Source organism: Neovison vison, chromosome 8 (assembly GCF_020171115.1).
Source record: "Neovison vison isolate M4711 chromosome 8, ASM_NN_V1, whole genome shotgun sequence".
Lineage (NCBI taxonomy): Eukaryota > Metazoa > Chordata > Mammalia > Carnivora > Mustelidae > Neogale > Neogale vison.
The window spans coordinates 121,365,995-121,380,732 of NC_058098.1; the positions used below are offsets into that span (position 1 = coordinate 121,365,995).

At 38.2% G+C, this 14,738-nt stretch overlaps 1 protein-coding gene across 3 annotated transcripts in view; it reads right to left on the minus strand.

The window, feature by feature from the left end:
* Nucleotides 1–258: 258 nt before the first annotated feature.
* The window catches only part of CLIP4 (CAP-Gly domain containing linker protein family member 4), a 67,372-nt gene continuing 52,892 nt past the window's right edge, over nucleotides 259–14,738 (minus strand). For all 3 annotated transcript variants that reach the window (XM_044261835.1, XM_044261837.1, XM_044261836.1), the window contains exons 14-16: nucleotides 14,039–14,103; nucleotides 7,682–7,754; nucleotides 259–2,488 (exon numbers count right to left, since the gene is read on the minus strand). In XM_044261835.1, coding sequence (XP_044117770.1) covers nucleotides 2,167–2,488; nucleotides 7,682–7,754; nucleotides 14,039–14,103 — 460 coding nt within the window. In that variant the 3' untranslated portion in view covers nucleotides 259–2,166. The remainder of the gene's footprint in view (nucleotides 2,489–7,681; nucleotides 7,755–14,038; nucleotides 14,104–14,738) is intronic.

Sequence of the window (14,738 nt, forward strand, 5' to 3'; positions counted from 1 at the left end):
TGATTAAAAAAAAGTGAAACAATTTTAGAAAACTCTAGAAACCCATTCTCCTTCTTTTAAATGGCTCTTTGTCCATCAAAACAGGATAGCAGGAGGGTGGCTAAAAACACTACTTCATTTGTTGAGTAGAAAGCATGATACTTTTTAAGGCTCCAGATGGAAAGGACAAATCCGAGTCATCGTGGTGAGACAAAAAAGTTAAGCCCTCTGAGTTACTGAGAGAAGGGGAGATGCAGGGAGTGTAATGACAAGATAACATTCCAAAACCGAAACAGCTTCCCTTTTTTATTGATGCTCAAGAACTGAACTGAGAATGACATTTAATAAGCAAAACACAAATGAAAACACCTAATCTGTATGTGTAGTATATGTAAACACACACATTACTTGGATTCAATGACCCTAGTCTAACTACGAGAACAACTGTTTCCCTGACCTTAGAGTTGGTGTTACTGTTTCTGGGAGTGTTTCATATTTAACAGGAAGAATTATGGATATCCAAGTTCAGAGTAGGCATGAATTTCATATTAAGGTATAAATAGAGTTTTAAAGAAATAAGCTGTGTAATAAAATAAGTTTACTTTTGAATTGCAATACAGGCATTTTCTTCGATCAATAAAAATATTCCTTAATTATAAAGCAGCCATATTTCGCAAATGTATATCAGGAAAATAGCTCTGGCAATATTTGAAGTACCACACTTCTTTTTAAAAAGGCAGCAAAGCAACAGAATTTAGATTTTAAATAGTATATTGCAAAATAGTTCAACATATTATTTCTAAGCACAAAGCGAGCTCTCGTTCTAAAGGATACTTTCAATCTTTTAAAGTAAATTGTTTTGATATTTCTGTGTAGTTTAAAGGCTAAATATCTACAATAAAAGATAAATCTTTACACATATAGGACATAAACGTCAATACATAGCACACACAAATGGTTTACATTATATCACTCTGTTTTGAAGCCCAGTTTCTTAACGTGTGCTCAAAAAGAAATACAAAAGCATGATACAGTTCTGTAGCTTTGTAACAGGCTGAATTCCACAACAACGGAAAATACAAAAACAGCAGAGATAGCAAACACAACTCCAGTCTTATGAATAGAACCAAAAACATTGAGAAATCATAAACATTTAAAAATGAGTAACTATTAGATTCTTCCTAACACATCTTAATTTACTCTCTTCTCTTAAATATAATTTTTCTAAATGTTTTTCATATCACAGGAAGAAATAATGGCAAATCCTCCGCAAAGATGAAAGTGCATTATGTTCTGAAAGTGCTTCGTGTGTGTTTTATAGATATGTCCAATAAGGATTTAGACAAGTATGTGCAAAAAAATTCTAATTATGACTTGAATTCTTAAACCTAATGATGGGGTTTTGTAGTTCATTCAGATGAGGCAACTGCCAGCTCGGAAGAAAACTCTGTGATTACATACTGTGTATAGAGGAAAGAACACAAGCCCCAGGGTCAGGAGACCCCCATTCGATTCCGAGCTCTGTTAATCAGCGAGTGAGAGACCCGGGCAGGAGAAGGGCTGCTCCAGTGCTTCCGTTTCTCTCTCTGGCAATGGCTGAGGGGCTCAGCAGAAGAGCCTCAAAGGCCCACCCGACTCCAGGGTTTTAACGTCTCTCATGAGGCATTCCTGAAAGGGCAGGTCATTTCACACCAAAAAATATAAAAAACACATGAATCACAGAGCCGCTCTTCTACTGTATTACTAGTACCGAAAGAAAAACTCCAAGAATACTGGAAAGGAAAAGGTATGTGAAGATCATATGTTGACCAAAGCTTGTGAAAACTCTTAAAATGACAGCCTATGAAAAATCGAATATTATGTGCAAAAATGAAAGAGTAAGCAACGTCAGTTGGTTACCTAATGGCACGTGTTATTTTTTTCCCCTAAGTCTCGGAATTTTCTTGGCTCTAAAGCTTTTTAAAAGCTCTTAAAAATATTTAGTTTGAACTTGTCTTAAGAGAACCATGGTACCCACAGTTCAGATTTCTAGCTTTCTAAAGGAGTCTCTCCGAATTGTTATAACGGTTCTTTTTAGGAGACTAGCTCTACTTTCAAATCTAAAATAATGGGCTAAATAAACCATTGGCCGTGGACTCTTTATTTTACATGTGTATATGAGCTCACCGAATATGCTAGAAGTGGAACTCAACAATTCTCATCTACAAGCTTTGAACCATTTATTCCCCGATAGGTCACTCTGCTGGGCCTAACTAAGACGCCGTGGTTTGGCTTACAGGTGAAATAGCGCTTGTCGCCCACAGCTCCGTCGTTTCTCCCCTTGGCACTTCGCAGCTCGAGTCCGAGCCAGATCCCAGAAGCAAAGTCAGTGGGGCCCACGTACCTAACGGTCCCCATCTCGTTCGAGCTGGTGAGGAGGACCTGGGACCCCTCGTGCAGCTTCACGCTCCCTTCCAGGCTCCCGGCGCTGGTGGCGCTGCTCCAGCTGCGGCGCAGGGCGGGTTTCGATCTGGCGGAGGGAAGAGCGGGGGGCCTCATCAGCAGGGGAGCAACACGGGCCACGCGTCCCATTCCTGCCCCCGCCTGGCTCGCAACCCACTCGTAAAACAAACACTCTGTGTTCACACCCGCACTGTTTCTATTCCAAACAGCGATGTTAGGATATACTTTGGTTCAACATTTAAAACGTCTTTTCTCTCTCCGTTATTTTAATAGTACCCTAATCTGGATTGAAGACTTCACTAGCAATTTCTAAACACACACACACACACTATCTTTACTTTATGTTTTACTTTGTAAAACAGCCACTAGAAAAAATACACTTATAACCTGTTTAAATGCGCTCAATTGTCAAAGCAAAAAAAAAAAAAATTGCAGTGTTAGGGCTGAGGTAAATTAAAATGAACTTCTGTTCACTTTTTAAATATCATTTACCCAAAAAACAATGTTTAGAAACTGCTCATCTATAACTTTATAAAATAAGTTTATATACATCATTTCTGAATGAACTACAGCCACACCTCAGGCTTTAGGCCCCTCCCAGCCACTAACAGGGAGGAGGAGCTTAGTTCCCAGGAGCAGGACTCTTTCTCTTTTCTCTGCAAAACGTTATTTAGAATGTACTGCCTCCTGGCACCCGCCACCAACCTGACCTGAGGACAAAACCACTGAGCTCCCACACGGGAAGTGATCCAGGGCCTCAGGCGATACTGCCCCAGCGCTCCTCACGGTCACTGCCAAGTCACTGGGCCTGAAACGTCACCAGCTTCGGCTGTCCTCTGTGACCTGAGACTTCCCCAAATCACCACCACCACAGCCTTGCACACTCCATCTGCATGGCACCTCTCCTCCAAAACAAACCTCCTCTCCGTCCCCACTGCAGAGACAAGGCAGAACCTGCTACCAAAACCACACGGTGCTGGGAAGAAACGGGGTCCTACCGATCCTCTACTGCATCCTACCGTCTGGGTTTCCTAACACACTATCACACACAACGTCTCATTTCCTTCCATTAACGACCCTGTAAGAAAGGAAGACCTAATTTCATGGGTAAGAAAACTGAGGTCCAAAGATTTGTCCCAAGCCACATTTGCCAACATGTGACAGAATTCTAGTTAGAAAACATAATGGGGAAAAAGTATTATTTGTCACTAATGTACACATATGATGATAAGGTTAACAAAGAATACGTAATACCTGCTGGGAAAAGCACAAACCTTTACAGAGAAACACAAAAGAAAAATATCCTAGCTTTGCTCCTGGATAGAAACATATTTGTGTCAATTCTCCCTGAATTCACCCCCCAGAGGGATAGTTTGCAACCTCACAAATCACTCTAAGTTTCTCATAAAAATGATGCTGCGTATCATTTCCTGAGCACCTACTATGTGCAAGGAACTCTCCATCCATTATCTTCTCCAACCTTACCCAAGCCACTGCCATGATATTATCTCCTTTCAAATGGAAGATGAATTTAAGAATCAAAAAAATGAAGCTATATTCCTCCGATCAGAGAGATGGTGAAGAGGACAGACGGGGCTCCCATACAAGGCGGTTACAAGCACAAAGAGGCCAGGCGCTTACAACCACAGATGGGTGTTAGTAATTAAGACAAAACTGGAAACACACACCGCAAAGATTTACATTGCCAGCATGTTAAATTCTAAAGTTATTGCAACTAAAACAATGCGGCTCTGGCACAAGAATGTACTTCTGTGTGACACAGAAAAGATACCTTAGAGAAATATGCATACTTTTTTTTTTTCTCATGTGATTGAAAAAGGAAACTTCAAATCACACAAATCACAGGAGTGAACACTCAACTAGGAGTGCTGTAAAAATCATCTGGGGTAAAGAATATGATTCTTACCACTCACTGTATGTTAAAATAATTTCTAAGTAAATTAAACAGCTAAATACATACCTTAGAAAATAGGAAAGAACCGGAAGGAAATAGACTGGATATCTACCTGAACACACAAGCACACATACACACACACAGGTGGGAAGGGAGGGAAAGCAGATACATGTATGAAAAGTCTGGCATCTACTGTTAGTTAAATTATTATTTTTTTTCACTAATTATTACCATAAAAATGTTTCCATATCACAAGACAGTCTTTTAAAATACTGCAAAAGCCACACCAAGGAAAATTGTTAAAGATTACAGGATTTAATAAGGGAAAAAGCTTTCAGAGGGTATGGAGAGTATGATTTGTCCAATTTGGTTTAAAATTCAGATACATTCTTTAGGAAAAAAAAATGGGAGAGTATATACCAAAATGGAAGTGATAATTTCATTTAGGTGATAAAAAATACAGATGACCTTTATCTGCACTTAGTTTTTTAAATAATTTTTCAATTTTTTTTTTAAAGATTTTATTTATTTGTCAGAGAGAGAGAGGGAGCACAGGCAGACAGAATGACAGGCAGAGGCAGAGGGAGAAGCAGGCTCCCTGCTGAGTAGTAATAAATGAATTCAAGGTCTAAACCAAAAATTCATTGTTTTGGGTGAGGAGTTAACATTAAATAAGAATGATCTGATTCCAGTTACGTCTAATAGCTCTAAAAGCTCAGGGAGGCGAGAAACTTGGAATTACAGTACATTTAGGAGCTACTTACTCAAAAACATTAACTGACCACGCATGAAATGGCCGGGGCGAGGTTCTAGATTTGTGTGTAATACTCAGTAAACCGTCATCAGCGCCGCGGTACAGACAGCACGCGGTGCGGGAGCCCTGAGACAGGGGGCCCTGCAGCCTCCCCTAAGGGCCAGGGAAGAGCTTTCCTTGAGAAAGTGACACATCAGCCTCGCTGGTGAGAGCGAAGCCAGGGGACGCAGACAGGAGCGTGCATGCAGGCGGCCCTCACGTGCTGCGCCAACGAATGTGGATTTCGTCGTGTTTGAGAATCGAGAAGCTTCAAGGCACAATGAATGCAAATGCACGGTGTGATCTCACAGAATATGCAGCGAACCAGATTGGGAGTTCTGCCTCAAGACATTCAAATTTGAGCTGATCGTGTGAACCATGTCAACAGGCTGAACTCCACAGCTGGGACGCGCGGTGGCGGCATGGGCAGGAGTGGAGAGAAGCTGGTGAGGACCAGGCTGCGTGTGGCAACGGGACCCAGATGCGGGCTGGATGCCAGGTGGGAGAAAACGGACTCCTCAGGACAACCAGGGCACTGTGGTGCCCCATTCAGATTCCAGGCCCCCTCTCTCTCTGCCCCTACTCTTGGCATTAGATACACATAGAATTCTGAAGACAGGCGACCTGCATCAAGCCGCTTGCCATCATGTTGTCCTCTGAATGAAATGGGTTCATCACGGTCATCTCGACAAATGACGTGGAAAACCAGATCCTGTGCCCATTTCCTCACATCCTCTCTCAGGTGGGGCAGGCAGGTCCTTTGCACGAACCTTTCCAGTTTCCTCCCCAAGAATTTTCATACCGCTACGTTTTCCATGTTTCTTCTGGACTTATCACTTATTTCCATAAGACCAAACAAGAAAATGGCAGTGTGTGGGGAATCTCAATGTACTTATTTTTCAACTCAGTCTTCATAATGCATCAGGTTTCCAGCCTGGTCACAGTACAGGACCCGATCCTCTCTGTGCCCCTGGCAGATGGCCAGCCGTCACTCTTATGTCTGCACTAGCCCAGGTCACAGACAGCTCTCCTGATACCTGCCAACGCCCTCTTGTTCCTCAGAACAGCAGCCACCAAACATTTCAGTCTCATACTCTATAAACAGAAATCAATTATTTTTACAATTGATTTTATACACTCAATAAACAGGTACTAGTTTATTTCTTTTTTTTTTTCTTTTTTTAAAACAGGTACCACAGTCTCAATCTACACAAGTACCAGTAAAGCTACATTTCTTTGATTTTTATAGAAAATAAAGAGAAGGTCCTCACATTTTCCTCAGGTCAGCAGATGATCCTGTGTCTACCCATACCTGTTGCTTAATCCCCATGGTTCAGATTTCTCGTCCTTCCCTTGGTTCCCTGGACCTCGTGCTCCCCCAGCCCCAGCATCGCTCAAGACCGCTGACACTGGGCCCCACCCCGGGTCCCTCATATGCCCATGGTCTCTTCTTGGTATTTCTTCCATTCTGCCTAAGTAGTCTTGGATATCTTCAAGAAACTGGAACAGAGAGTCACTGCCCTGAACATGCTCAGCTACTCAAGCGAGGAGACCAATTTTAACACACTCGAAACTGGTGAAAGTTTGGAGGAAAGAAAAAAACTAAAACAATACCCCTAGCCAACGCAGCTAAACAGAACCTAGCAGCGTCTTAGGATGAACAGAGATGGCAAGTGAAATTTTAGATCCTTGTGACACCTCGAGTAACTTCTTACCAGATGATTAAAAACTGCCTTCCTGCTGCTCAGCTGACAGCCCAGTTCCCGCACCCGGGCTCCACCTGCTAGCGGCTTCCACAGCGCCACACGTAAGCAAGGATGTGGCCTTCCTACTCAGCTAGTCCTATTTTCCTTTCCCACCCACCCCTCCACAGCCCTAGGCATTAGCCCTTAGATTAATTAGAAAAAAATTAAATTAAAAAAATAAAAATACATTAAAAAAAAGAACTCCTTTATCCAATCAATCTAGAAGAGCCTCGTATTTCTCTAAAAATAAAAGTTTTCAAAATTGTCAGAAAAATATCAGGGGGAGTAAAGTGGGTCTGAGGGAAATATATAAAAGAAAAAGAAAAGAAAAGATTCTATAAAGAAACAACAACCAAAAAGGCATTTGAGCAGTATATTCTACAAAAGGAAGTGGGAATATTATTTAAAAGAATACTAAGATAACTTTATGCAAACAGACCTGACATTTCTTCCATGTGTTGCTGAAAATATTAAATCAAATCTCTCACTAATGAAGTAAACAGTTTAAAATCAATCCACCCTATTCAATAATAACACGAAAGGTAAATCCCTCCACCTCTTCTTAATGGTACTAAATCTCTCTGAAAATATATGCAGCATACTACTGTTAGTCACCGGTGACATTTTTAATTGAGTTTTTGCGGGGGAAGGAGGGAGGACTCAGCTCAATGCACTCATCACACCTTTTCTCCAAAGTGCTAAAATTCTACCAAGCAGCTCAAAAGGTACAAAATCTACTTTCTTCCTTCACAGAATCCTGTCATATTCATCTTGAAATGTGTTTTTCTACATCTTATTAATACTCACTTGGCAAAAGCATTTCTTCTGTTAATCTCTTTTTGGGAAGAAGCAGAAGTCGTACTGAAACTTCTCCTAAAACCTAAATGCCAAAGTTAAGGTCAAAAGAGGAAAAATAAATCATAAATTTGCAGTCCTCATTAAAAGTTATCGTCTATCATTTCTCTATAGGTGTTCTATTTTATCAAGTGTTTCTCTGGGGGAAAAAAAGCAAAGAAAGTAAGTACATACAAAATATAATAGAAGTTTGGATTTTTTGACAAATTTTTATCTTTCTCATCAAACAATGTATATGTATAAATAAGTTAAGATCATGACATTCCATTTGGAGGTTATAAAATTTCTTGAAAACCAAATAAAACTAAATTAGAGACTGATAAAGTTGAATCTTTTTATTCTCAAATATTATAATCTTGATAAATCCTATGAAAGAGAGAATAAAAATGGCTTAAAAATGCTATTACCAAATATGCCATTTATAAAATATTAAACAGGGACGCCTGGGTGGCTCAGTTGGTTGGACGACTGCCTTCGGCTCAGGGCGTGATCCTGGAGTCCCGGGATCGAGTCCCACATCAGGCTCCCAGCTCCATGGGGAGTCTGCTTCGCTCTCTGACCTTCTCCTCGCTCATGCTCTCTCTCACTGTCTCTCTCTCTCAAATAAATAAATAAAATCTTAAAAAAAAATACTTGCAATAAAATATTAAACATTAATTTCAGAGTTTATGATTCTTGGCATTCGCAAATGACAGAGTCATTTAAAAGAAATAAAAAGATTTCATGAAAGGTACATTTTTAAAAAGATGTTTCTAAGAAAGAGTAAGATTTCCAGTTCTGGAAAGTTATGGCAGAGCAGATGTGCTGAATCAATCTCTTGACTGAAGTGAGTATAATTTTAAACAACTATTTTATATATATATATATATATATATATATATATATATATATATTTATATATATTTGAGCGGGTACAAGGCACAATTTCAAAGACACCAACAACCAAAAAGACAACCCATGAGAAGTAATCGAGCACCACAGCAATCTATCAACTTGTACCACAGGATTGCCATTAAATTCTAGAGAACTCTGACTGGCTGCACAGGAGGTGGGAAAGGAATAAAATCTGGGGCCTAACAAAAGGGGGACTCTAGCACAAGACTCCTGTTTAAAATGAGGATCCCAACCAGCTCACCTTCAATGTAAGTTAAGTGAGAAACAGAATGAAACACCATTCCAACAAAACAAAATAAAGTGGCTGTGTCAAACTTAATGCTTAGAAGGTGGCAAGATTCTTCTCCCTTCAAAATTTGTGATCAGGGACGCCTGGGTGGCTCAGTTGGTTAAGCAGCTGCCTTCGGCTCAGGTCATGATCCCAGTTTCCTGGGATCGAGTCCCGCATGAGGCTCCTAGCTTGGCAGGAAGCCTGCTTCTCCCTCTGCCTCTGCCTGCCACTCTGTCTGCCTGTGCTCGCTCACGCTGTCTCTCTCTCTCTCTCTCTGACAAGTAAATAAATAAAATCCTAGAAAATAAATAAATAAATAAATAATTTGTGATCATAAGTCAAATTCATTTTATCTATGAAATTTTAAAAAATTGCAGGGAATATAAGTTAAAGTAGTCCCAGGTTGGCAGTACCTCTAGGAGTAACGGGCAGAAGTAAATACAATCTTCTCTGGAGGCATCAACTCAGGCCTCAAAGAATTCCTGTACATTAAATTCTGAGTAGAATAAGCATCTCACAATAATAAATTACAAAATCCACAAGGAAAGAAGGTACTGTGAGTTAGGTTCACAAAAACAGACAGGCAGAATCATAAGTTAGGCTCACAAAGACTTCAGGTATGGAATTACTTAATGTAAAAGATAACAATATTTAAGATGTTTAAAAAGATAAAAGGAAAACTTAAAAATATGAGGGAAATAACAAGTGATAATAAGTAACTACAAAACAGATTTGTAAAAAGGAAAAAAGAAATAAAAATTTTCTAACTAAAAATTTTGTGGCTGGGTTAAACAGCAGAATAAACATCACTGAAGAAAGAATCAGGAAACATGAAGATAGAGCTGAAGATGTCTAGAATACAATCCAAAAAGACCAAGGTGAAAAATACAAGAGAGGCAAGGGAAAGTGAGGAAGTCTAGGACACTAGTCATCAGAGTGTCTGAAGGGATAATAAAGAGATTAATAAAGGAGAAATATTTTAAGTATACAGACAAGAGTTTTACAGAATTGATCAAAGATATTAATTCCCAGATCCAGGAAGACCCATGATAACAAAAAGGAAAAACAAACAACATCTAGACAACATTACAGTAAAACTATACAACACTAAGGAAATAGAGAAGACCTTTAACGGCTGTCAAAAAGAAAGATAAATCACCTACAAAAGTATAGGTTAGGCAGACTCATAGCAGACTTCTCAAAAAAGTGATGCCATACAGAAAATAATAAAATTATATTGTTAATGTAAAGGGAGAAAACATCTTTCCAACTCAAATTTTCACCAACTGTTAGTTTTACCCAGTAAAACTATCATTAGAAAAGAGAAAAACTGAGAGACAGACCCTTTCTAAAAGAAATTTTTAAAAATATACATGTGGTAGGGGCACACGGGTGGTTCATTTGGTTAAGCTTCTATCTTTGGCTCAGATCATGATTCCAGGGTCCTGAGATCAAGCCCCACATCAGGTTCCCTACTCAGTGGGGAATCTGCTTCTCCTTCTCCCTCTCTCTCTGTGCTCACTTGCTCTCTCTCTCTCAAATAAATACATAAATCTTTAAAATATATATATACACAAATACATCCACACACCCACACACACGTATACAAATGTGGTAGGAACAGAATGATCTCTGAAGTTCTGAAGATTAAGGACTAGAGACACTGGTAAAAATGTGAGCAAATTAAATATTGGTTATTAATTACATAAAAACTGTTATAATAATGCAAAACTTGTGAGGTAAATTATATAGAAGTTGAATAACCTAGCTAAGGATTTTCTATCACATGGGAAAGAGTACACATGATGATTAGCTTTAGAATTTGCTAAGTATGTATGTCAAAGTACCTACAATAAATATTAAGAAGTATGTTCATACCGTATAATTTTCATTCAAGTAGAGAAGAATAGAGTAAGAACAAGAAGGGGTAGGAATATAACTAGAATAAAAGTAGACCACAAGTATAAAAAAAAAGTAAAAATAGCAAATAAATAGCATAAATAAATCCAAAGACATGGGTTCTTACAATAAACATAAATAGGTGAAACTCTGGGGTTAAAGGCAAACATTGTCAAACCATATTTTCTTAAAGAAGTGAAATCCAATCATATTCTATTTAGAAAATATTTCAAAAACACAAGGACGTAGAAAAGTTATAAGACAACTGATAGAAAAAGATATGTTAAGCAAATACTTCACCAAAAGAAAGCTGATAGAAGGTAAAAAGAATTATTTAAAAAGCAATACCATTTACATTAGCATCAAAAAATGAAATATATTGGTATAAATCTAGTAAGACGTGTAAAATCTGTATGGGAAAAACTATAAAACTCTGATGAAAGAAATCAAGTAAGATAAATCAGTATTCCATGTTCACGGATAGGAAGACTCAAAATTGTGAAGACATTAGTTCTTCCCCCATTTGATCTATACAATCAAGGCAAAGGAAAGGAAAGGCAATCCCAATCAAAATCCCAACAAATTATTTTATAGAAACCAACTATTTGGGAAGTTTGTATGAAGAGGCAAAAAGCCCAGAAAAACTAGCATAACACTGAGGACGATCTAGAAGAAACTTGAAGAATCACTATAAAGCTACAGCAGTTAAGACAATGTGGTATTAATGAAAGATAACAAGAGCAATGGAACAGAACCGAAAGCCCAGAAATAGATCCACACAATGTAGTCAGCTGATCTCTGACAAAAGAGCAGACGCAATTCAACGCAATTCAAGGGAGAAAGATAGACTTTTTAACAAATAGCCCTAAAATATGCCAAAAAAAAAAAAAAAAGAATCCAAACACAAATTTTACACCTTTCACAAAAATTAACTCCTTGAACAAGTGATCTACATGGAAAATACAAAACTGTAAACTACTAAAAAGATAACACAGGATGACCTTGCGTTCAATGATGACATTTCAGATATAGCACCAAAAGCACAATTCATGGAAGAAAAAAAAAAAAGATACCCTGGAGTTTGCTAAAATTAAAGACTTCTGCTCTGCGATAGACCGTTAAGACAATGAAAAGACAAGCTACAGACTAGAGAAAATATTTCCAAAACACATTCTGATAAAGGTCTAGGATTCAAAATATACAACAACAACAACAAAAACCTGCTTAAAACTCAATAATAAGAAAAAAATTTTTAAAGAATTAAAACTCGATAATGAGAAAACAATGAACACACAATTTTTAAAATGAGCAAAAGACCAGGAAGAATAATTCACCAAAGAAAACGGACAGATGGAAAATATGTGCAAAGATCTTCAACTTCTATTATGAGCTGAATTGTGCCCCCATTCATGTGTTAAAGTCCTAATCGCCAGTACCTCAGAATGCTACTATATTTGGAGACAAGGCCTTTAAAGTGGCAATTATGTTATAATCAGATGAAATAGGTCAGCCCTAATCCAAGATGACTAGTGTCCTTCAAAGAAGAGATTAAGACACAGACACATAGGCAGAAAAAGACTTTGTTAAGACATGGGAGAAAGACCCCATCTACAAGGCAAAACAAGAGCCTTAGAAGAAACCAACCCTGCCAACACGTTGATCTTGGACTTTTAGTGTCCAGAATTTTGAGAGAGTAATTCCTTTGCTTAAGCCACCTGATCTCTGGTACTTTGTTATGCTAGCCCTAGCAAACTAATATGACATCATACATCATCAGGGAATTTCAAATGGAAATAACAGTTAGATACTACTACACAGTACATTAGAATGTGTATTAGAATGGTGAAAACCCACAAGCCATAAAATTAACCTCAACAAAGTATTTAAGGGCTAGTTATATAAATCACTCTTACAAAGACGGTTATCCTACGGGGAAAAAATGAAATTAGACCCTCACTATACCCAAAATCAATTCCAGGTGAACTGATAAATATGAAAAGCAAAAATACAAAACAAAACTTTTAGAAAGCAATATAGGAAAATATCTGTGTGAGGTCTGTTTTAGGAAAAGATTTCCTAAGATAAAACATGAAGAACATAATGGTTTGCTATTTTTTTTAAGATTTTATTTATTTGTCAGAGAGAGAGAGAGAGGCAGGCAGAGGGAGAAGCAGGTTCCCCACTGAGCAAGGAACCTGATGCAAGACTCAATCCCCGGACCCTGGGATCATGACCTGAGCCGAAGGCAGATGCTTAACCCACTGAGCCACCCAGGCCTCCCAGTGGTTGGCTATTTTGACTACTTAAAACTTTTAAATATCTGCTTATCAAAAGACACCAAACAGGTGGTGGGGGCGGGAGAACGCAAAAGATAAGTCAAAAACCAGGCAAGCAAGATATTCATAACACACAAGACTGGCAAAGCATTAGTGTCCAAAATGTATATAGAAACCTACAAATTAACAAGACAAGCCAACCAAAAGAAAACTGGGCAAGAGACTTGAACAGGTATGTCATAAGAGAGAAAATGCATATGGCCCATCAACATGAAAAAAATGAGGCTCCACCTCATTTATAATCTGAAAATTGCAAATTAAAACCCAAAGGTACAATTTAAATCCATCAGATGGGCAAAGACTTCTAAACAGGACTAAGGCTGGTGGATAAGGAGCTGCAGAGGCTCTCATTCACTGCTCACGGGCAGGTGCCCTGCGAACAGGCTGCCGTTACGCAGGGAGGCTGAAGATCTGGGTGGCCCCTGCCTCGTGCAATCCTAGAGAAACCGTGGCAAATGTGTGCAATAATCTAGTTCTTAACTGTAAAAAAACAAATGTGTCACAAATATCCATCAAGTGTAGAATGAACAGTATCTTTTAATGAACACTAACAAAATAACCAACAATTAAATTTATATACATTTTATAATATATATTATTAATATATCTATATAAGCATGATAAAGATATTTTTAAAAATCAAGGGAATAATTAACACAAAATTCAAGACTCATAATCTGAGGACAGGTATATGAGAAGGGAAGCAGATGAGACTAGGGGATACTCCTGGCTTCTACTGTTCAGGTCACCTTCAGCAATAGGGCAGGTAGCAGATGTCTGCTTTATCATTACATAAACTATACAAAGGCATTTACTCTTTTGTATACACATGTATTTCACAATAAAACATTTTTTGATAAATAAAAGCAAACAAATAATTATTCATAACATAAAACTGTATAAACCTACCAGGATAAGAATGATTCTGTTTATTTGAAGAAATTTCTGAAAGAGTATCCAGGGAATCCGTTACCCTGTGAATAAAGCAAACCTAATTAGCAAACCTCACTGGAAGAAGTAGCAAGTGTTCAGTTTTAGGACTGGCTCTCAACTGAGGCTTTCACACCAATGTTATTTCTTATTTCACCTATTCAACAAACATTTATTGAGCATCTATTAGGAGCCAGGAACGAACTTGAAGCTGGCAGAGAAGACAGGCAATAACAAAACAGAAGAGAGCCTTGTTATCGAACAACGAGTAATGCAGAAAAAGTCAACTTAAAGTAAATTCATTTAAAATGGGGACTTGACATTATTTCTTTGGAACTTTATCTTCACAGATAAAACTAAAAAACCTAAAAATAAATTTGTTTTATGTTGACTTTAACAAATGTTTGATCAGAATTATAAAAATGTCACAGTCTTAAATTGAAAAAAAAAAAAAAAGATACTGACTCGGGCCGTCTATGCATGTAATTTTCTGATAAAACTGCATGGGTAAGTACAAGCCAACATCCTTTACTTTATATCTGACTCTTGGCACAGCCATAAAGGTAACTTTGCTGACAGGTCTGTCTGCACTTTTTTTTCTTTTTTTTTTTTTTAAAGATTTTATTTATTTGACAGACAGAGATCACAAGCAGGCAGAGAGGCAGGCAGAGAGTGAGGA